Here is a 23,633-nt window from a genome sequence, read left to right as displayed (position 1 = left end):
TTTTGTTTTGTTTTGTTTTGTTTTTGTCCACAGTGGTATCCTCACAGTTTGTGCAGTAGCTGGCATAGTATAGGCCTCAATAGGCATATGTTAAATAAATACCTATACTGTGAGAGTATTCCCTTCAGATAGTTTAGTCAAGTCAAGTTCATGGGTCCAACTAGGCCAGCTCACAACCAAACAACAACTACTGGAAAGTGAAGAGTGTTGGGAGCTTGTGAGGATAGCATCTACCTTATAACTTCAGAAGCAAGTGAGAAATAAAGGCTTGGCATGGCTCTCTGAAAAGTTAGTTACTCCATCCTAGAGGAATTTTGATAAAGAAAGAGAGTGCATCTTCTTTGAGTCATCACTTTCACCTGATTGAAACTAAACAAAGTAGCCACATAATTGTCAAGGCTATTATAGAGCAGGCATGTTGTATTAGTCTATTTGCATACTGCTCTGAAGAAATGCCCAATACTTAGTAATTTATAAAGAAAAAGAGATCTAATGAACTCACGGTTCCACATGGCTGGGAAGGCCTCACAATCATGGCGAAGGCAAAGGAGGGGCAAAGGCATATCTGACACGGCGGCAGGCAAGACAGCATGTGCAGGGGAACTGCCCTTTATAAAACCGTCAGATCTTTTGAGACTGACTCACTGTCATGAGAACAGCATGGGAAAAACCCACCCCCATAATTCATTTACCTCCCACTAGGTCTCTCCCATGACATGTGGGGATTATGGGAGCTATAATATTCAAGATGAGATTTGGGTGGGGACTCAGCCAAACTGTATCAAATGTCATTTGTATGGATTAAACCCAACCATAGTGGGAATAGGCCTTGCTTGACTTAATACAATGAACAATCCCATCCCCCTCCTCTTAACGTTTGGTCCAGGAATAAGCACACAATGCAATTAGGGCCAATGAAAGGGAGAATAAGTCCTAATTCTATGATGAACTCAGGAGTGGATTTTCTGTAGTGGTTAAGGAAATAGGAACTAGAGTCAGGCTGCCTAGGATACCAATGCCAGCTACACCACTCACCAGCTAATTGATCATGATAAAGTTAGTGAACTTCAGTTTTCTCATTTGTAAAATAGAGATAATAATAGTATACACGTTGTAGTGTTGTTGTAAAGATTATGCGAGAGAATATAGGGCACAGAGTAAATTAGCTACAATTGTTGCAATTCCAGTGAGAAAAGGAAAAGTATTGAACAGAGTACTATATATTAGCAAATCATTCATTCATCAAGAAGACACTCAGGCTGGGCGGGGTGGCTCACACCTGTAATCCCAGCACTTTGGGAGACTGAGGTGGGAGGATGGCTTGAGTCCAGGAGGCAGAGGCTGCAGTGAGCTGAGATCGCACCACTACACCCCAACCTGGACAAACAGCCAGACCCTGTCTCCAAAAAATAAAGTTAAATTAAAATAAAAATAAAGTTAAATTAAAATAAAAATAAAGAAAACACTCTATGAGCACTTACTCTATGAGTACTCTATGAGCACTTATGTGTCAGTTAGGGATCATGGGAGGTACACGAATGAATCAAGATTAAGTCCTGTAAGGACTTGAGGAGATCAATCATGCATGAAATAACTAGTGTAGGACCAGTCACTTGTCATAAAGCAATCAAATATAGATGCAGTCATCTGAGTCCCAGGAAGGGAAAACTTTATTTACTTAGATGATACAAACAGTTGATGGGAAATTCACTTGACATTCAGCAATAAGCATGTCAAATCCTTAAATGTATAATTTTAACTGTAGCTGTAATACTGATCACTTCCCCCCCAAAAAATAAGAAATGACTCAAGGTGTGAGATTAATTCTTCTCCTTTTAAAGTTCACTAGTCATGCATGTTTAGGACCTTGTTTAATAAAAATCCAGTACTATAGATATCCGCCCTGAACAGCAGTTCACCTCCACCCTCCAGCCCCCATCCCTCCCTGGCCAACCTGTTTCTCCTCAGAGGTAACCACTGTTATCAACTTCCATTACCAACCTTTTTGGTGCATAGACTTCCATGATTTGTATGTACTTACAAAGAGAAATATATTTGACATGAGGGACATTTAAGGTGGGGTCAGCTAGAGAACAATGGCATGGTACACGTGGTTAAGGTTTTTAAGAACTAACATGGCCAGATAAGGTGGCTCACACCTGTAATCCCAGCACTTTGGGAAGCTGAGGCGGGAGGATCACTTGAGCCCAGGAGTTTGAGACGAGCCTGGGCAGCACAGTGATATCCTGGCTTTAAAAAACCAAAAACAAAACCAAAACTAATCTGTCATCTTATTCTCTACAAAATGTCATGAGATTCAGTCATTATGCACATTTCCTCATTTATTTTCTGTTTTCAGAATGAATTCAAAACATTTTTGACAGCTGCCGGACACAAACTCGCAGTGGTTGAATTTTCTTCGAAACAGTGTGGTCCCTGCAAAAGGATGGTTCCTGTTTTCCATGTGAGTACAACCAGTATCTATCTCATAGTTTCAGAAGAAATTTAAAGTTCCAGAATATTTTTCCCAGTAATTCTTAAAAGTTTGGCAATTATGAGCCATTATGGAGCCATAGATTTTTGAAGCACCCTGATTAACTTGAAGATAATATGCTGAGATCTAATTAGATAATGAGTGTACACACCAGAAGATTAATACTACTTGTCCAAGGTAATTCTGCAAGAACATCTCAAGATGTGCAAAGGAGTCCAATTGTACAAATTAATGGATTCTTCCTATTATAGCAATGACATTTTACCAAAGTTTCAAGAGTTCAGAACTTTCAAACACTGGATTAGAATACAGATAAATATGATATTTATTTTTAAATATAACATAAAAGAATAAATTTCTCCCAATTCTTCAACCTTATTATCAGAACAAACCATACGTCTTTATGTTATTTTTCCTACAGCTTTATTGATATATAATTGTTAAATATCTTTATTGAGGTATAATTGTTAAATAAACAAATCTGTTTATTTACTGTAAACAATTGATGTTGGGACATATGTATACACCCATGATATTATTACCACAATCAAAATCCATCACCTCCAAATCACAATCAAAATACATTTGCTTTTGTGTGTGTGTGTATGTGTGATAAGAACACTTAACATGGAATCTACACTAAATTTTTAAGTGTGCAACACCCTAATGTTAACTCTAAGCACTATGTTGTATATCACAGTGGTCCCCAACCTTTTTGACACCAGGACCAGTTTTGTGGAAGACAATTTTTCCATGGACTAGGGCTTAGGGTAGGGGGTGCCAGGATGGTTTCAGGAAGAAACTGTTCCACCTCAGATCATGAGGTATTCGATTCTCATAAGTAGCGCAACTTAGCTCCCTCACATGTGCAGTTCAGAATACAGTTCTTGCTCCTATGAGGATCTAATTCCACACTAATCTGACAGGAGGCAGAGCTCAGGCAGTAATGATCGCTCGCCCGCCACTCACCTCCCGTTGTGCAACCTGGTTCCTAACAGGCCGTAGACTGGCCCTGGGATTGAGGATGCCTGGTATATCAGATCTCTAGAACTTATCATCCTGTACAACTGTATCTTTATACCCATTAAACAACTCACTTACTCCTTCCCTGTTCCCTGGCAACTTCCATTATATTTTCTGCTTCTGTAAGTTGACTATATTTTACATACTTCATAAAAATTGAATCATGCAGTATTTATTCTATGGTGACTCATTCGTTTCACTTAGCATGATGTCCTCCAGGTCCATACATGTTGTTGCAATGAGGCGAATAATACACCTTGCATGTTCCTTTCTTGTCCGTGATTTACTTTGTACAATATTCTACTGAGTTGTAATCATATATTTATATTCAAATCTTTTTTCCACGTACACATTGGTTCATGTTTTCATAGTCTCCAAATGAACCTTTCAATATCTATACAATATTTTATCTGGTTAATTTCTGTAATATCCTACATAACAGTTTTTAACATTTTATATATTTATTTTTGGTATAACATACTGCAGAAAGACTCTCAGGGCACTTTTTTTCATTTTTTCTTATTGTATAAAACTTTACATGTTTTTATGGTCACTTTTGTGAAGTTTATTCCTTCAAATATAAAGAATACTCTATACAGCTAAAAATACTCTGGTTTATTTTCAGCAAGGTTTCTGACATTTCTACTTTTTTAAATCCACCTGAGCCTCAGTCACAGCCTGAGTTAATTTTAACCACAATCACAATCTTTGATATTTAATTTAAAATGAACTTATACTCCAATAGAGAAACTGGCTACATAACATCACAACATCCCTTATCTGCCTAAAATTCTTAGAATATCCAGAAGGGAGGCCAGCCATGGTGGCTGATGCCTGTAATCCCAGCACTTTGGGAAGACAAAGAGGGAGGATTGCTTGGGGCCAGGAGTTCCAGACCACCCTGGCCAACATAGTGAAACCCTGTCTGTATTTAAAAATAAAAAATGAAGAATATCCTGAGGGAACATTTTAGTTTCTGACAGGTCCTACCATGCTGACACTCAAGACTTAGAAAAGAGGATCTCCTTGACTTTGCCACGGAATATCTAGTGTTCAGTTTTTTAACCACTCTTCAGAACACCACAGACCCACCTGTGGAGATTCTAACTTCGCCATAACCAGTTTTTCCTTGTAATGTTTGAACTTTTGCAAAAAAAGACATTCCTGTATCATGTATGTAATTTTTTTTAACTCATAGTATATGAGGGGGTTGGAGGAAGGCTTTACTTACCCTAGATCAGGGGTCCCCAACCCCCAAGCCATGGACCAGTACCACTCCACAGGTCCATGGCCTATTCGGAACTGGCCACACAGCAGGAGGTGAGCGGCCAGCGAGTAAGCATTACCTTCTGAGCTCCGCCTCGTGTTATATTAGTGGCAGCATTAGGTTTTCATAGGAGTGCAAACCCTATTGTGAACTGCATATGCAAGGGATCTAGGTTGCACATTCCTTATGAGAATCGAATACCTGATGATCTGAGGTGGAACAGTTTCATCCTGAAACCACCCCCCCACCCCCAGTCTGGGGAAAAAAAAAAATGTCTTCCATGAAACTGGCCCCTGGTATCAAAAAGGTTAGATGACTGTATCAGTCAGAGATCAAAGCAAGAAACATAAACCACATTAGAACCAAATTAGAAAAGGATTTTAATACAAGGAATTAAATGCTCATAAAATCATCAGAAGACTGGGTGAATGGGTTTGGGACAGAAACTCCACGAACCACTCTTCAGAGCACCACAGACCCACCTGTGGAGTTTCTAACTTTGCCATAACCAGAAGTCACGGGAAACGGGAGGCCATGATTGGGAGTTAAAAAACCACCAACAGATCAGCGGTCAGAGAGTCAGAAGCAGGATTAGGCAGCTACTACAGCCACCATGGCCTCTGGACATCTAAGAAGTTAATTTCTGGACCCTGAGTCTGGCTGCCACCACTGCTTGCCTCTAGCACAACCAGTACCCACGACCTCACTTTCCACCAAAAAATAAGAAGAAAATAGCTTCTGTCTCATTTACACTGGCATGCATCTGACTGGTAAAATGAAATTTGCATCCAGAACTCTAGCTGCAAGGGAGGCAAAGAAATCTTCACCACTTTTCCTTTCCAGGCTCTCCAGGATGGTAAAATGGAAGTTAGTTAGCAAAACCATTATTCAAGAGAGGGAAAGAATTCAAGACATTTTCAGACACACAAAAACTAAAAGTTTACTAGCCACAGAATCTCTCTGAAGAAATTGCTAATGGATGTATTACAACAAGAAAAAAAAAACAAAAAACAGTGAATCATAAGAAAATGTGGCTTTTAAGAAGTAATTTAAATCATGCAAGAGCAGGGGTCAACAAACTTTTCCTGTAAAAGACAAGATAGAAAATATTTTCAGCTTTGCAGGCCATATGATCTCTGTCACAATTACTCAACCTTGCTGCTGTAGTGCAAAATCCAGTGACAGCACAAAAACAGATGGGCAACTAGTTCCAAAAAAACTTTATTTAAAAGAACAGGTGGAGGGCTGGATTTGGTCCACAGGGCATAGTTTGCTGATCCTGGGCTAAGAGGATCACTAGGCATAGATCCCTGAAAAGAACATTTCTAGAAAAGGAGAGGCTAAAATCTTTTTGAGAAATTGTATGGTGTGATCGGGGGAAGGCAATATGTAGTCTGTGAGGCTTACATATAGTGTGCAATGGAACTGGCAAAAAATGAGCCGCAAAAAGGAAGCTGAGGCCAGATCGAGTAGGATCTTGTGTTATAACTTAACAAACTGCTGTGGAGAGTCAAATAGGACAATTTTAAGAAGGATTTTGCCACAATCAAATGTGGCATTTAGAAAATATTTTTGGAGGTTGCACAAGAATAGGTTGGAAAGTCTAAAAGCAGGAAACCCAGAGTGAATGTCAGTAATGACAGGTTTTTCCAAAACTAGAGCAGTGACTTTCAGAGAAAAAGGAAAGATCAAATTCAGGAAACATTTTAGAGTTAGATCAACAGAAATAAGCGACTAGCAATACATGAGATATGATTTTAAGCAAACAATTCAAGATGCCATCAAGTGTCCTTAAGGTATGAACACAGCTGTATGAAAAGACACCCAGGAGCTGACATTTACAGGCCACTGTTGTCACTGCTGCTGCTGTGGCTGCTGCCACTTCCTCTTCCCCTAGACCTACTACCAGCACCATGATCACCACCACTGCCAAAGATGATTCCAGAACAAAACAGAAGTAGGACGGAGTTACTTCTTCCCTCCTCCCCTTCCATTTCCTGCAAATACTTCCCATTGGAAGGAGCTAATTGGAAGTCAGCCAGCAATGGAACCTGGAAAATCTAGTTTCCATACATAGTAGAGCACAGAGAGTTGGCAACAGGGGTGCAAATAAATTAGGCTAATGGTCAGCATTAAAATGTTGACATCGCTTCAAGCAGAACAGCCTTCTAGCACCAGTAGCACCAGCACCTCCCAAAATGCCAGGCAAGAGAAGGTAGAGTTTGGCTCGGAGAACTGTATCTCAAAGATCACTGAAGACAGACTCCCCCAACTGCTCTCCCAGGTGAAAGCTACTCTACTATCCCTTCCTCCACCCCACAAAGTAAGTCTGGATCCACCACGCACATTCTGTTATTTCTTTGCCAACCTTGAAACTGTAATCTTCAGTTTGGTTCTTTGACTCTGCTTCTGCCACTGGTCCTTACATCATCTGACCTCGGCATCATCTGGTATTCGACTTGATGCTTCAGGCTCTAGGCTGTAGTGAAATGTCAGAATGATGCTTAGTCCTCTTTAACAGCCTTTTTGTTCAATTTTCGTTTCTACTGAAAAGACACTTCCAGTGTGTATTTTAATATTAACATCAAACTAATGGGAAATATTTATTTTTTATTTTGAAGGCTATGTCTGTGAAATACCAAAATGTATTTTTTGCTAATGTGGATGTGAACAATTCTCCGGTAAGAATCTTAAATCTTCCGTGCACATACTCAAAATCCAAAGGCATTGTAATTGAATAGCACTGTCTCAGTAATTATTAATACATGATCAATTTAAAATCAAGTAGAATTTTATATTTTTTCTAATAACTACAGTAAACCTCATTACGCTCTTATATGTTTTGTATTACTTAAAAGAAAAGAAAAAGATTAGCAAAAAAAAAGGTTAGCTCTCCTGATACCCCTCTCCCCTCTTATGCTGTGGCAGGCCTCACTAATCAATCCCAGTTTTCTTCACCACTTGCTCTGGGTTCTGCCCCAGAATCCTCCTCAGCAGAGTTGCTCTAGGGAGACAATAGAAATCTGTTAAAGTTCAGCTCAAGGTGAAAGATGGTTTTCATCCCTGTGATGGATTGTTAATCAATTTCTTTTTTTGGGGGGGTGGGTGGGCACGGAGTTTCACTCTTGTTACCCAGGCTGGAGTGCAATGGCGTGATCTTGGCTCACCATAACCTCCGCCTACTGGGTTCAAGTGATTCTCCTGCCTCAGCCTCCTGAGTCGCTGGGATTACAGGCATGTGCCACCATGCCTGGCTAATTTTGTATTTTTATTAGAGACAGGGTTTCTCCATGTTGGTCAGGCTGGTCTTGAACTCCCAACCTCATGTGATCCACCTGCCTCAGCCTCCCAAAGTGTTGGGATTACAGGCGTGAGCCACAGCATCCAGCCTTGTTAATCAATTTCTAAAACCTAACTCAGTGCATTACAGACATCTTAATATATTTTGCTTTTCTCTTGCAATATCTTATGCTTTTTGTGTTTTTTTTTGAAGCATCACAAGAAATTCCCAGAAATCCCTTCTTCCTGTCTCTGAAGCCATCCTTCCTCATCCCACCCCCCCAAAAAAAAATCAACCCCATAACCTCAAACAAAGTGTGTCTTATTAATACACACAATGTTTCTACAAAATTATTATTTTTAACATCTGTTAATTTGTAATGATGAAAGGTACCAACAGGTGGTCTATTCACATGTTAGAATGCATTTGAGCTTTAGAATGAAAAAAGTGATATCTACCATTCTGCCCTTTAATGATTTTGTGACCCATTATAGCTCAACCTCCATAAACTTCAGTTTCTTCATTTGTAAAACAGGATAGTAACACTTAACTGAAGATAAAATGAGATAAAATACATTAAATAAATGACATGGTGCCCAGAGCATAATAGAAGTTCCCTTTCTCCATTTCCTTCAAGCTTTATTGAAGTGTGAGTGTTTAATTGCCCTTTAGGATGAATCATAACCTATAAATTGAGAATACACAGCTAGTATGACTATCTCTTTACCTTTTCTATATTCACAGAGTTGTGCAATCATCACTACAATCAATTTTAGAACACTTTCATCACTCCAAGAAGAAACACTGTACCCTTCAGTAGTTACACCCAATTCCCTCCACCCTCCACCCCCCCAATCCTAGGCAACCACAAATCCACAGTAAGCAAAATAGATTTGCTTATTCTGAACATTTCCTTTAAAGGGAATCATAGAATATGTGGTCTTTAGTCACTGGCTGCTTTCACTGCGTATATTTTCAAGGTGCATTCATATTATAGAATGTATCAGTACTTTGGCCAGCCACAGTGGCTCACACCTGTAATATCAGCACTTTGGGAGGCCCAGATGGGTGGATCGCTTGAGGTCAGGAGTTCAAGACCAGCCTGGCCAACGTGGCGAACCCCCATCTCTACTAAAAATACAAAAATTGGCCGGGCGTGATGATGCACACCTGTAATCCCAGCTACTTGAGAGGCTGAGGCAGGAGAATCGCTTGAACCTGGGAGGCAGAGGTTGCAGCGAGCCCAGATCGTGCCATTGCACTCCAGCCAGGGCGACAAGAGCGAAATTCCATCTCAAAAAAAAAAAAAAAAAAAATGGTATAAACATTAGTGTACAAATTTTTGTGTAAACAAAATTTCCATTTCCCTTGGGTATATATCCAGGATTGGAATTTTGGGGTAATATGGTAACTCTGTTTAACTTTCTGAGGAACTGGCAAACTGTTTTCTAAAGCAGCTGCACTATTTTACATTCTCACCAGCAATGTATGAGAGCTCTGATTTCTCCACATCCTTGCCAACCTGTGTTATTGTCTGGCTTTTTGATTAGAGCTCATTGTCTTTTAAGGTAAAACAAAATGCGTAATTGTCTAATAGTAATTTATGTATCAGTTGTTTTCACTGTGTGGTCACGAAAAATTATAATACAGTATGTCTTCAGGTGTGCGTGTGTGTGTGTGCGTGAGTAGCAGGGCAACAGATTTAATGCCAACAAAATGATTGGTATATTAGAGAGAGATGTCCAGTTCTGTTGATCCTGTGGGTGACTAATTTTCTTTTGACTCCTAAACAAGAAAAACAAAATCTAACCTTTGAAAGTCGTTTGAAATAGATTAAAACAATTGGGATTCTGGCATATTTTCTCATATTTTGGCTCCAAATCTTTCACAAAGATGAGCAGTGAAGGACTTAAAAGAAAGACATGGTTATAAGCCTTACTTAAAATGCTAGATCAGGATGCATTCCACGCCTCAAGTAGAGTTATAAAGATTTGTTTACTCTTTTCTATTTTTGCAATAAGCTCTTCTTATACTGAGTTCCACTGGGGCCCCTCTGTATGCTTTCACAAGATCCTTTAAATGCAGCTCATTTTGTTATTAAGCATCTACTCTGTTGCGGCCTCCATCTCTTACCCACCTCCCGGTTCTATGGGATGAAAAAGCCCAGGAATGCTGTAACAATCATTTTCTATCAATCATTTCATGTCAATCATTGTGACATTCCTGGAGGAATGTTAGAAAAGTTCATAGCAGGAGAGTCTGTAAAGTGTCAGGTGTCCTTGGAATTTCAGACACGCCTCCTGAGAAGTTACCAAATAACATGCTTGGTACAGAGAGAGGACACCAATACTGTTAACTTCATGCCATTTCTTTGCTTTCCCAGGAACTGGCTGAAACTTGTCACATCAAAACAATACCCACATTTCAGATGTTCAAGAAAAGCCAGAAGGTGTGTTTCCATGGTAACCAGCAGGGTTGAATTAGATTATAGAACCATCAGAGTTCCTCAAAAAAGCCTGGCTGTCCTGGGTGGATGAAATAACTACATTTATTTTTAATGCTTACCAATATAATTCTTTACATACAAGTATGTTGTACTTTACATACAACAACTTTACATACAACTTTACAAAGGGTTAAAAAATGTATGACTTATTAGTAAATCTCCCCATTCAGACCATCTGAAGTATCCAAGTCCATAAGTATTTTCCCACTATTATCTCTACACTGGGGCAAAACCATCAAGAAAGACTCTTTCAGAGAAAGATATTCTGAAATTCTCACAAAAATGTATACAAGTTGTAGGCCGGGCGTGGTGGCTCACGCCTGTAATCCCAGCACTTTGGGAGGCCAAGACGGGTGGATCACAAGGTCAGGAGATCGAGACCATCCTGGCTAACACAGTGAAACCCCGTCTCTACTAAAAATACAAAAATTAGCCAGGCGTGGTGGTGGGCACCTGTAGTCCCAGCTACTCAGGAGGCTAAGGCAGGAGAATGGTATGAACCCGGGACGCGGAGCTTGCAGTGAGCCAAGATCGCGACACTGCATTCCATCCAGCCTAGGCGACAGAGCGAGACTCCGTCTCAAAAAAAAAAAAAAAAATGTATACAAATTTAAACAATACTTGAGGAAATGCTAACCAAAAGCTATCACAAAGTAATATTGCCCAGTGGTTGAGCACGCAGGCTCGGGATTCAGGTTCCCACGGTTCACATACTGCTTCTAGCACTTCCTAGCTGTAGCGCCTTGAGTAGTGTATTTAATCTGTTTATATCTTAGTTTCCCTATTTACACATGGATCATAATAAATTTTCCCCTCATAGGGTTGGTGTGATAATTAAATGAATTAACATGACTCAGGTGTTTAGACCCCTCCTGGCATTAAGTGCTTACTGTGTTATGTTAGTTATCTTAAAAATATTAATGGAATAAAATGTCTAAAATATTCAGCAAGTTATGAAACTAGTACTTTGTTATTTTTTTGGGGCAGTGGGGGACAGAGTCTTGCAAGGTCACCCAGGCTGGACAGCAGTGGCATGATCTCGCAATCTCAGCTCACTGCAACCTCCGCCTCCTGGGTTCAAGCTATTTTCCTACTTCAGCCTTCTGAGTAGCTGGGATTACAGGCAAGAACCAACATGCCCAGCTAATTTTTGTATTTCTAGTAGAGATGGGGTTTCACCATGTTGGCCAGACTGTTCTCAAACTCCTCGCCTCAAGTCATCCATCCACCTTGGCCTCCCAAAGTAATGGGATTACAGGCATGTGCCACCGCACTTGGTGGAAACTAGCACTTTCTTATATGGCCGGGGGCATTGGCAATTTTCCATACCTTATGAAAGGCGATTTTGCAAACATATGTAGGAGACACAAAATGTTTATTCCATTTTACACAATTACCCCATTCCTGGGAACTTTCGGTACAGAAATACCTCAAGGAAAAAAAAACAGCTACCTATATAATAATATTTGTAGCACTATATCTAATTTTAAAAAATGAAAGCAATCTCAACGTCTTTAAGTAAAAAGGCTAAGTGAATTCTGATACATCTACTCCATGAAATAGGATGCAAGCAAAAAAAAAGTTATAAAGAATAATTTAAAGCAAAATGCATGCTTAAGCTTTATAAAGATTATGTCTGCAGTGTAAAGAATGAAAGCATTGGATATGCTAGCTGCAGAATTTTATTTTCAATTTCTAAGTATTTTCTGTAATATAGCTCATGCAATATATTTCAATTATTTTTTAAAATAACACTACATATTCCCTCATTTGGATTTTTACTTGAAAACTAAAGTTATTTAACATATGCTCCCTCAACTTACCTGACTTAGATGTCCAATTGTCTACATATCATCTTTTATTATCTTCTCCTTCACTCCCATTTCAGAAATGAGAATGCTTCCTCCTTTCAAAATCAGTTTCATCCACGCAGCTTGACTGCATTCTCTACCTTCTGCTTCAGGCCTCTATCCATCAGTTACTCTCTTTAAAACTTGGAGTTTAGACACTTCTTTTTGGCACCCAGCATCCATTCTCTATTAATAGTACTCTGATTTTCCTCCAAGGAACCACTCCCTTTCGCATTCTTATCCCATGTACTTCCTTAGGGCTCCATCTTCAGGCCTACACCAACCAGTGAACTCCATCCCCATCAGAAATGGACCCTTGACTCCAGTCAAGCCAATCCAAGTCAAACCAGAGCTAATTGCAAGACTTTGCTTAAGCAGCTAGGTAAATAACCTTCTCTTTTGATATCACTGGATTTGAATTTGGGAAGATATGAGTCTGAAGCTACTACAGCTTGTCACCATGTAAAACTTGAAAATGAATCTACCACACAGAAGAAAACAGAGTCAAGCCAAGAGGTACTAACGGCATTGACTGCACCCTGAATCTATCCATGCCTGAAGCCTACACTATCCCCATAGATTCTTCAGCTATGTAAACTCTGGGTTGGTTTCTCTGTCACTTGCAACCCCAAAAATTCTGATGAATATATCTGGTGTTCTCCCAGGCTACTCTCCTTCATTTCATGGTGTAATCGTTAAAAGAGTAGAATATATTTGCAGTTTCCAATTCTCATTTTCCACTCATTCCCTCATCTATCTATCTATTTATCTTTCTGTCCTCTCTAAAGTCACCAAGGATCTCCCTGCACCTAATTTAAATAGCCATTTCTCAATTCTTGATTCCTTAGCTACACAGAAGCACCATTAACTAATGAGCTTCTATATTCTGGAAATTTTCTTCTCTTTTGACTTTATCTCTCATCCCTCCCTATGCTCTCCTCTGGCTTGTCTCCTGTTATAGTCAAATATATCCATTTGGGGTATCTATCTTTTTGGTTCAATCCATTTCCCATTCTACCTCTCTCCTTTAGCAATGTCATTCCTACTTCTAGTTCCATCTATAAATACTTTTTTACTTAGACAATTGCAATGCCCCCTCCTTACCCTCAACTTAGCACCATAGCTCTGTTCTCATCTCCAGATTTGTGCACAGCTCCCCGTATGGCATCCCCTTTTTTAACATGTGATGCCCTCCCCCTCCATTGCCTATAGAATCAAGGCTAAATCATTGTATTTAAGGCTGGCATTCAAGTTTCTCCATAATTTTGACCCAATCTACTGCTTTAAGCCTTTTTCTGTTTAACTCAGATCTTCATGTATTTTTCTCATACTAGTCCAAGCACCTAAAGGAGGTCATGTCTGATTTGAAAGCTCAGTGTCTAGAAGAATTCCCAAGTGGATAGAAAATACTCATCATGTGTGTGATGAATGAGTGAGTGCATGAATGAATGAATGAATGAATGAATGTTTCTGTTTTTTCCCTGCATCCCACTGCCAGCTCAGCCTCCCCTCCTGATTCTGTCCTGGTACCAGTCTGATTCAGGGCAAGTTTCTCTCCAGTTCAGTCTAATTTTCTGGTTTTATTCCTTCTGCTACTGATATTGTTTGGTAGCTGCTGCCACTCAACAGTTTTTACTCCATTTTATGATGACACAAGACTCTGAGTTCTCAACTAATTATGTGTCTAAGCTCTTGAACCAATCCAAGCTATGCTTTTGAGGAAAGGCATGGCCCTGCTTGGTCTCAATTCTGTATGGGGATGGAAGCACCCTCAATAAGCTGGGGAGAGAGGACATTTATAAACAATTATATCTTAACTGGTCTCTAATGGATATGTATCTCTTTTGAATTGATAGATCCTGCATTCCAGAGATCACTAAAGATCTCAAATCTGAATTTTCTGCCAGACAGCTATTAGAAAACAAATTGAACCATTAAGATGATTTACACTTCCATATTCTAATTCCAGGGTCACCCAACAAGCCTCTGATTATAATGTGGATACTCATACCTCAAGAAGTTTTATTGAGGATTCAATTTATCATTGAATATTAGTAACTTAGCATCCTGGTTATGAATTTAGAAAAAAAACTTGAGACCATTTATGTCACATTATACAAATGAGTCTACTTCTAAACGTTTTGTACATCGTAATCATATCTTTGACAGACTCATACCTGGATCAATTTAGATATAATTTGAAAACCTCCAGAAAAATTTGTAATACTGAGTCCATTTGACAAAGAATATCAATTTTCTATGCAAAAGATACAAAAAGGAGGAGGAGATCCTAAAGAGAGAGTATTAGAAATCGTTTACCTCTTGTGACTCAGCCTGCAGGATTTGGTATCTGAGCAGCACTGTCAGGGTCAGTGAGGTCCCCACTTCTACACTGCCTCCAGAGCTGCAGTTAAGCCATGACACCTCTGAAACTCTCCCCTGGTCCTACCTCACAGTGACCTGCAAGGAAAGTCACTAGAACCAGAGGAGGCAGGTTTGGATGGCCAGCCAAAAAGACATGTTCCTATAAATTTCCCTTTTTTTTTTTTTTTCATAGAACTGACTAGGAAGGTGTCCATGAACATCCACTGTTTTCCTGGTGGGTCAAGAAAAATCAAATGCACTTTTTTGAGGACTACCTCCATAAATGTGCTCCTCTCATTTATCTGGGACAGCACAACTGAAAACTGACTTATTGAAGCAGTTAAGTACTGTGTGTCTTTTATTATTTTAAAAAATAAAACCTAGAGTCCAGTTCCTATTAAGGCTTCTTACAAGAAATGTCTTACATTTCTGGTAAAACATCTGGCAAAGAGCCACTTGTCCATTATACCCTTTTAAATGTACATTGTATAAAAAGCTTTATGATAATTTCTCCCAGAACACAAGAGTTAGGAGAATACTCACCTCCCTTGAAAGTATGGCTCTCTTCTCTGCATTGGATCAGAAAAGCTAGGGAATCCCTTGGGCTTCTCTTTTTGCCATGGCCACCAAGAATCTCAGGATTGCCTCCTCTGCTCAAACATAGTAATCTCCCTTACCAGCAGTTTCCTGGCACTCCCTATCAGCCACACCCACACAGCAACATCCTTGAATGGTTTCATTATTTTTTCTTCCCCTTGATTCTAGCTCGTTTCAATTATTTTCAAAGTATATAAAACATCAATAAAATAGAACTTGAAAAAACTAAAACAAACGAAGCTATATACAATGACCTAGGACCATGGCAGATTATGGGCCATCCCTGGTTGCTGAAGTTTTCATGCAGAGATTGAACGAACATCTGGCAGGGATGCAATATAAGCAGTGGCTGAAGTTATGTCCTAGTTCTAGGGCAAAGAAGAGCCTAAGCAAATTCCAGGTAATAAATAAGGGGAGCTTGTTCCTTCCTGCTGTACTCCTTGGTGTTTTCATCTAGGACATCACATCATGTTTCAGGAAGATTAATTGTGGTAAATAAGATCATTCCTGTGGTTTCTTCCAGATGGGGGAGCCAAAACTTTGTCTGGTCTTTGTAACCAGAATATTAAACTGTATTCTCTTGTAAGTTGTTCATAAATTGGATTTATAGATCCTCTTAAAATCTAATAAAGGCTATGAACTGTCTCCATCCGGACAAAAGAACATAGGCACATAAACTAAAATGTGAGATAATAGTAGGATATTCAGTGACCCTCTGAAGCCTATCAATGGATCCCCAAAGTGAATAACTTTGGTTGTAGACCCATTGAATTAATCTGTTCTCATGCTGCTAATAAAGACACACCTGAGACTGGGTAATTTATACAGGAAAGAGGTTTAATTGATTCACAGCTCCACATGACCGGGGAGGCCTCACAATCATGGTGGAAGGCAAAGGAGAAGCAAAGGGATGTCTTACATGATGGCAGGCAAGAGGGTGTGCGCAGGGGAACTCCCCTTTATAAAACCATCAGACTCTCATAAGACTTATTCGCTATCAAGAGAATAGCACAAGAAAGACCCGCCCCCATGATTCAATTACCTCCTACTGGGTCCCTCCCATGACACATGGGAATTATGGGAGCTACAACTCAAGATGAGATTTGGATACACAACTCATGGTTGGTGTATGTCTATGGAGTAGGGAAAGAGAAACCAGGAATTAGCAAGTTTGGGGCAACTGCTTAAATATAAGCCAACCATCAAAAGTTGACTCCATCTTTCATTCTTTGATTATAGAATAAAATAGTTTCCCAAAGCACTTAGGTTCACTCATAAGAGAGATGGGATATGAGTACATAGATGCTACTAAACAAATTAGTCACAAATGAATAATTCAGGAAAACCCATCTGCTAGACTGAGCTATCATATAAAGTGGGAGGAAGCTTGTGCCCTTATGTTTATGAACTGTAGGGCTCTTGCTGAGATTATAAAAGTCATTTCAACAGCACGCTCCTTAAAGTAGGTACAGGAATTACAAGAATCTCCAGGAGATGATACCGTGGTATGCTAGAAAGAGGACAAGATTGGAAGCAAGGGTCACACACTCTGTGTCTTCAAGGACCAAGTAGGGAGAATAAGGTGAAACAATACTTTTGAGGAAGATGTTGGTGCCTGGAGAATCATGTTCCCAGATTCTCTCTGTTCAACTTCATAAAACACAGTGCTTGATCCATCTCCCAAAAGAGCGTCTTCAGTAAGTTTTTGCCATCTATAGAATCAGACAACTGCAGGTTGAGCCCCAGGTCTGCCTCTTATTAGTGGCAAAGTACCATAACCACCTTGAGGCTTAGTTTCCTTCTCTGTAAAATGGGGACACCACCTATCTTTAAACAACTGTCAGGCAAATTTGTGATATTGTATCTAAAGTGCCTAGCACTGGACTTGGTAAATACTAGAAGATGTAGCTATCATTAGAGTCCCAGGATCTAGCTGTGCACACCCATCTCTCTGAAAATGTATAAATAAATAGTAATTTAGAAATAAAGTTTATGAAGACCTCTAAGGCTCTTTCAATAACTACAACATCCATTTAAGCTAAGTCATTTTAGCATTCAGGAGTTGCCTACCCAATAATATTTAACCTGTCAAGGACTGTGTTACACACAGAGATGTTCTGCATGAGAAAAAAAAGAAACCTCTCACGTGCAGGACTCTGAAGGTGCAGATCCCTAAAAGGGGTTCCTATCAACTCCATAAACAGCTGATGCACTGGCAGAGATTGACTGGGGGTCGGGGGGCAAGAACTAAGTGAGATGGAACAAAAGTGGGCAAAGTGTAGTAACTATTTAGAAACATCTAGCAACCTTTAGCACCGTTGCTAAAGATGCTGCTCTCTGCTTTAACAGTTGAAAGGCTCACGTGTGTCTCTTCTCCCAAGCAGGTATTAGGGTGCAGCAAGCAAGTCAGGATATGACAAGTGCAGGATTAAATCTTACCTTTATTTAAATTTTTGATATTTTGTTCATCATGGATTTTTTGCATTGGGTTTTAATACTTTCATATAATACTTATTAACATAATATTTATCTTGATTACTGAGTTTTGGCAGCTACCCCTTAAATTTTTTTTTTTAGACGGAGTCGTGCTCTGTCGCCCAGGCTGGAAGGCAGTGGTGCTATCTCGGCTCACTGCAAGCTCCACCTCCCTGCTTCACGCCATTCTCCTGCCTCAGCCTCGCGAGTAGCTGGGACTACAGGTGTCCGCCACAATGCCCGGCTAATTTTTTGTATTTTTTAGTAGAGACAGGGTTTCACCGTGTTAGGCAGGATGGTCTCGATCTCCTGACCTCGTGATCCATCTGCCTCGGCCTCCCAAAGTGCTGGGATTACAGGCGTGAGCAACCGCGCCCGGCCACCCCTTAAATTTTTTACCCCAGTCCCTACGCTGCTCTTCTCCTCTGAATTTTAAGTTGTGGAAATATAGGAGTGATTTGTTTGGTGATTCACCAGAAGGACTTACAAGACCCAATCACAAGTTATATTCATAGCTAAGATTTAGTACAGCAAAGAATACAGAGAAAAAGCAGCAGAAAAAAAAAGATATGCATTGATGGAGTCCAGAAAGGTCCAGCAGAGACTTCTGAGGTCTTTCCTTGTCAGACACATACGAATGCTCTCTCTCTAGCAATGAACTTCGGGTAGCTATGTGGTATGGCCCTACTTAGGAACACCACTTTGAGCTCAGAGACTGAGGTCTTTGTGGAAGTAGGGGAGTAGTTGTTACATATAATTATCTTGTGCAACTATTGCTACACAATAGGCCATGGCAAAAGAAACTCAGAACCCCAACAATAAAACCATGGGCATATCATCAATATTGATGTATATGCAAAGCAACTTGACACGCCAGCATGGCATGGTCCATCCCTCCAGGAATAGATAACAAAGTCTGACAATCACTAACACAAAGAACACTTGGAGGGCCACATTTCTAGGAGGTGGTGAAGGGTCAAACATAGTTCTCTTGGAGACACACAAGAAGAAAGCAACCAGACCTGCTGCATTAACTCTTTTCTCCCAAGGAGTCATGTGGCTAATCACAATATCACCTTTATTATAAGTAGTCATAATGCTACACTGTGCTCATTGAACAATGTGGCTGGGATCTATGTCAACAGACTTCCTACTATTCCCTTTAAGCCTAGACGTTGGGGTGACCCACCTGTGGGAGAATCTGGGGCTGCAAAGAAGAAACTTACCTGTGCAGGTAAAAGAGGTATTGTTGCTTTGCACAACTATCAAGCCCCAAAAGTGAGGATATAGTATGATGGCCTTCCAGATCTATCTGGGCAGGTTTAGGGCCCACTTCCCATGTGTTGTGCAGAAAGACAGTGGGAAGAGCGCCTACCTGTCCCTTGAGCAGAGCATCCCCAAAAGGAGAGAGGATAGGCACAAGTTCATTCCTTTGTGTCAGCTTAACAGATAAGCTCACCTCTAAACATGGGGAGAAGTGAAGGGATATAGGAAACAGGCATATTTTCTCAATACTGGGTATTTGAGCAGATTTTCCAGTGGAAACATGAGAACAAGTATATGAGCCATTGAAGGGAATGGCCCCCAAACCATGTTTATCCCTGAGAATAAAGTTTCACCCCACACTTCCAGTAACGGGAAAAATGACATCTCCTCTGGCCAGAGTCCAAAATCAGTTTTCCTGTTCAAGGTGTGGCTTGAGGTGAATTCCCATGACATTAGATGCACACACTTTTGCCCTTCCACAGAAAGCCACATTGTACTGAGTACCTAGCTCTTAGGAAGTTGCATGAAGCCTCAACATCTTCAGTTGATGGCACAGAATAAGAGCTGATGAAAGTCCCAGGGCCAAATCCGACCCTCCACTTGTTTTTTGTAAATAAACTTTCACTGGAACACAGCCATGCCCATTTGTTTATGAATTGTTGCTAGCTGCTTTAGCATTACAACAGCAAATTTGAGTAGTTGCAACAGAGACCAAATGGCCTGCAAAGCCTAAGACTGGTATTATCTGATCCTTTACAAAAAAAGCTTGTCAACCCCTACACAGAAGAAAAGCAGTCTTGCATTATTCATGCCACCAATGCTCAAAGAATCAGATCTGTAAGCAGAGTTTCTTAAATCAGCTACAAGAAAATGCAAGTAAATTTGTATTTTGCTGATATCGCACTATTAGAATAAGTTGAGAAAAAGGCCAGTATAGATAAGTAAAAAAATTAACATTGTTTTTATAGGCTCTTGTTCTTGAATTCGAGTGCATATAAATTCAAGCTGCTTGCTTGATTTTTATTTAGCTCCTCCAAAAACTTTAATCAAGCCCCCTGCAGTTGCAAAGCCTGTCTTGAGTCTTGTGAAAGTCAAAGGGGAAGTGTTCAAATACCTGCAACGTGATGCAGATGGCTCTGGGGAACAGATGGGTGGGGAGGAGTCAGAGAAAGGGGCCCAGATAGGATCAAACAGTAATTAACATTGCCCACCTCTCCACAGAAGGTAAAGAAATTTTAAAAATTTTTATTAGACATATTCTTTTCATCTTATTCATACCATTCAATGCTTTAGTAAACTCTTTTTTAAAAAGAGAATATAATATCATTATAAATTATAAAATTATATTGTACAGGCCAGGCGCAGTGGCTCATACCTGTAATCTCAGCACTTTGGGAGACCGAGACAGACAGATCACTTTGAGGCCAGGTGTTCAAGACCAGCCTAGCTGGTGGTAGCCTAGATGGTGAAACCCCATCTCTTCTAAAAATACAAAAAAAAAAAAATTAGCCGAGTGTGGTGGCACATGTCTATAATCCCAGCTACTCAGGAGTGTGAGGCAGGAGAATCACCTGGACCCGGGAGGCGGAGGTTGCAGTGAGCCAAGATCATAACACCGCACTCCAGCCTGAGTGACAGAGCAAGACTCTGTCTCAAAAAAAAGAAAAAAGAAAGTATATTGTACATACATTTCTACAGCCTGCGCTCCCCCGCCCCCTCAACCCCCTCCCCTGCCACCAAAAAAAAAAGTGTCTTGTGGCTGGGCACAATGGCTCACACCTGTAATTCCAGCACTTTGGGAAGCCAAGCCAGGTGGGTTCCTTGAGCCCAGGAGTTCAAGACCAGCCTGAACAACATAGTGAAACCCTATCTCTACAAAAAAAATACAAAAATTAGCCAGGCTTGGTGGCAGGCTTCTGTAGTCCCAGCTACTTGGCAGGCTGAGGCAGGAGGATCAAAACCAAAATTGCGTATCAACTGGCCAAGATATTTTGCTATAATTATCTTTTGAGTGTGTCATTAGTCAGACTCTAAAGTCTAATTGGTACTCTCAGAAGTCCATTTGTGAGGAGGGGACCACTGTCTCCAGCCTCTTCGCATTTCGCAGCAGCAATACTAGAATTTTTGTAAGTGATTGAATGTTTTTGGCATTAAAAAAAATTGCCCCTGGGCCGGGTGCAGTGGCTCACGCTTGTAATTCCAGCACTTTGGGAGGCTGAGGCGGGTGGATCACCTGAGGTCAGGAGTTCGAGACTAGCCTGGCCAACATGGCAAAACCCCGTCTGTACTAAAAATACAAAAATTAGCTGGGCGTGGTGGCGGGTGCTTGTAATCCCAGCTACTCAGGAGGCTGAGGCAAGAGAATCACTTGAACCCAGCAGGCAGAGGTTGCAGTGAGCTAAGAGCGCGCCATTGCACTCCAGCCTGGGCAACAAGAGCCAAAAAAACAAAACAAAAAACCTGCCTCTGGGTGATGGGCAAATGCAGGGGATAGAAGGGTTCACTTCATTATTTTATTTTTGTGGATGTTTGAAAATGTTCATAATAAAAGATTTAAAATCTGATCACTGAGCTTAGTTGGTTATATTATGCATGGACAGCCACACCCCATTCTCTTGGTCTCAGCAAACCAGAGCTTATAATTTTCATTAGCAGTTATTACTAGGGTTGCAGCAGTGCATGAGAAGTGAAGGCATTGAGGAGAGAGAAGTAAACTCGCTCCCTTAATATTTCAGAGTGGAGCATGCCTTTGAGAGGCATAACCCGACATGAATAAAATGAGAAAACAATGTGAACCCTGAATATCTGAGACACGTCTCAGTTAATTTAGAAAGTTTAATTTGCCGGCCGGGCGCGGTGGATCAAGCCTGTAATCCCAGCACTTTGGGAGGCCGAGATACAAAATACAAAAAATTAGCCGGGCGGGGTGGCGGGCGCCTGTAGTCCCAGCTACTCGGGAGGCTGAGGCAGGAGAATGGCGTGAACCCAGGAGGTGGAGCTTGCAGTGAGCCCAGATCGCGCCACTGCATTCCAGCCTGGGTGACAGAGCAAGACTCCATCTCAAAAAAAAAAAAAAAGAAAAAGAAAAAAAGAAAAGAAAAAAGTTTAATTTGCCAAGTTTGAGGATGTCCACCTGTGACACAGCCCCAAGAGTCCCTGACGACATGTGCCCAGGTGGTCAGAGCACAGCTTGGTTTTATACATTTTAGGGAGACATGAGACATCAATCAACATATGTAAGATGAACATTGGTTCAGTCCAGAAAGGCAGGACAACTCAAAGTGGGGAGGGAGCTTCCAGGTCATAGGTAGATAAAAGACAAATGGTTGCATTCTTTGAGTTTCTGATTAGCCTCTCCAAAGGAGACGATCAGATATAGATTTATCTCAGTGAGCAGAGGGGTGAGTTTGAATAGAATGGGAGGCAGTTTGGCCCTAAGCAGTTCCCAGCTTGACTTTTCCCTTTAGCTTAGTGATTTTGGGGTCCCAAGATTTATTTTCCTTTCACATTTACCCCCTTTTCTATTTAAAAATCTTTTAGAGAAATCATTTTAGAAGAAAATGAGTCTCTGGTCTCAGGTTTCATCTGATCTCTCATGGCTAGGATGGTTTATTCCTAGACAGGTGGGTCCCAAGTTATTAGGAAAGCTTATTTTTAGCAGCTTGTGAAGTCTCACATCCTATGAAAAGAAAACAGAGGGAAGAAGGGAGAAGAACAACAACAAACAAAAGAACAATCCTGGAAAATCTGTATAGGCCACATTACTCCATTTTGGTTGTTTTTTTGTTATTTGTTTGTTTTGAGATGGAGTTTTGCTCTTGTCACCCAGGCTGGAGTGCAGTGTCATGGTCTCAGCTCACTGCAACCTCCACCTCCCAGGTACAAGTGATTCTCCTGCCTCAGCCTCCCAAGTAGCTGGGATTACAGGCGTGTGCCACCACACCTGGCTAAATTTTGTATTTTTGTAATTTTTGTACTTCAGAGTAATATGACTCAGGCTGGACACAGTGGCTCACACCTGTAATCCCAGCACTTTGGGAGGCTGAGGTGAGCACATCACCTGAGGTCAGGAGTTCGAGACCAGCCTGGCCAACATGGTGAAACCCTGTCTCTACTAAAAATACAAAAATTAGCTGGGTAAGGTGGCGGGCACCTGTAATCCCAGCTACTTGGGGGGCTGAGGCAGGAGAATCGCTTGAATCCAGGAGGCGGAGGTTGCAGTGAGCTGAGATTGCAAGATCATGCCACTGAACTCCAGCTTGGGCAGCAGCGAGACTCTGTCTCAAAAACAACAAAAAAAAGAAGACTTGTAGCCAAGAGAAGTTAGAATTCAGTCCAAACTGCAGAAAATAATATAAATAGAAAAACATTAGGCAAGACTAGAATCTAACAACAGATGTACTATATTTTTTGAAACATAATTTTCTCTCTCCAGGTTCCCATTTCTACTAAAGACAAATCATGATAGGACTGATTTGCTTTATTATACTTGGACTGAGTATTTGTATACA

At 40.6% G+C, this 23,633-nt stretch overlaps 1 protein-coding gene and 1 long non-coding RNA gene across 27 annotated transcripts in view; one reads left to right on the top strand and one right to left on the bottom strand.

The window, feature by feature from the left end:
* The window catches only part of LOC112134913 (uncharacterized), a 151,675-nt gene that overhangs the window by 68,865 nt on the left and 59,177 nt on the right, over positions 1-23,633 (bottom strand). For 4 of the 8 annotated variants that reach the window (XR_010136579.1, XR_010136584.1, XR_010136580.1 and 1 more), the window contains one exon: positions 7,153-7,263. The exons of 3 other annotated variants lie outside the window; for them this stretch is intronic. This is a non-coding gene — a long non-coding RNA (uncharacterized LOC112134913). Of the gene's footprint in view, positions 1-7,152; positions 7,264-20,497; positions 20,605-23,633 lie in introns of all 8 variants that reach the window. One more of the 8 variants, XR_010136583.1, reaches the window with a different exon arrangement.
* TXNDC8 (thioredoxin domain containing 8) overlaps positions 1-23,633 on the top strand; it is a 35,513-nt gene that overhangs the window by 1,258 nt on the left and 10,622 nt on the right. For 3 of the 19 annotated variants that reach the window (XM_054520429.2, XM_002820083.6, XM_054520435.2), the window contains exons 2-4: positions 2,360-2,464; positions 7,406-7,465; positions 10,448-10,513. In XM_054520429.2, the coding sequence (XP_054376404.2) occupies positions 2,360-2,464; positions 7,406-7,465; positions 10,448-10,513 (231 nt within the window). Of the gene's footprint in view, positions 1-2,359; positions 2,465-7,405; positions 7,466-10,447; positions 10,514-12,678; positions 14,743-14,977; positions 15,124-19,023; positions 19,100-23,633 lie in introns of those variants that run through there. The other 16 variants (XR_010136577.1, XR_008509940.2, XM_054520427.2 and 13 more) reach the window with 10 other exon arrangements.

The sequence above is a fragment of the Pongo abelii genome, chromosome 13 (genome assembly GCF_028885655.2).
Source record: "Pongo abelii isolate AG06213 chromosome 13, NHGRI_mPonAbe1-v2.0_pri, whole genome shotgun sequence".
Taxonomy (NCBI): Eukaryota; Metazoa; Chordata; class Mammalia; order Primates; family Hominidae; genus Pongo; species Pongo abelii.
Note: the sequence above shows the minus strand (reverse complement) of the source record. Positions and strands in the feature narration are given on the sequence as shown.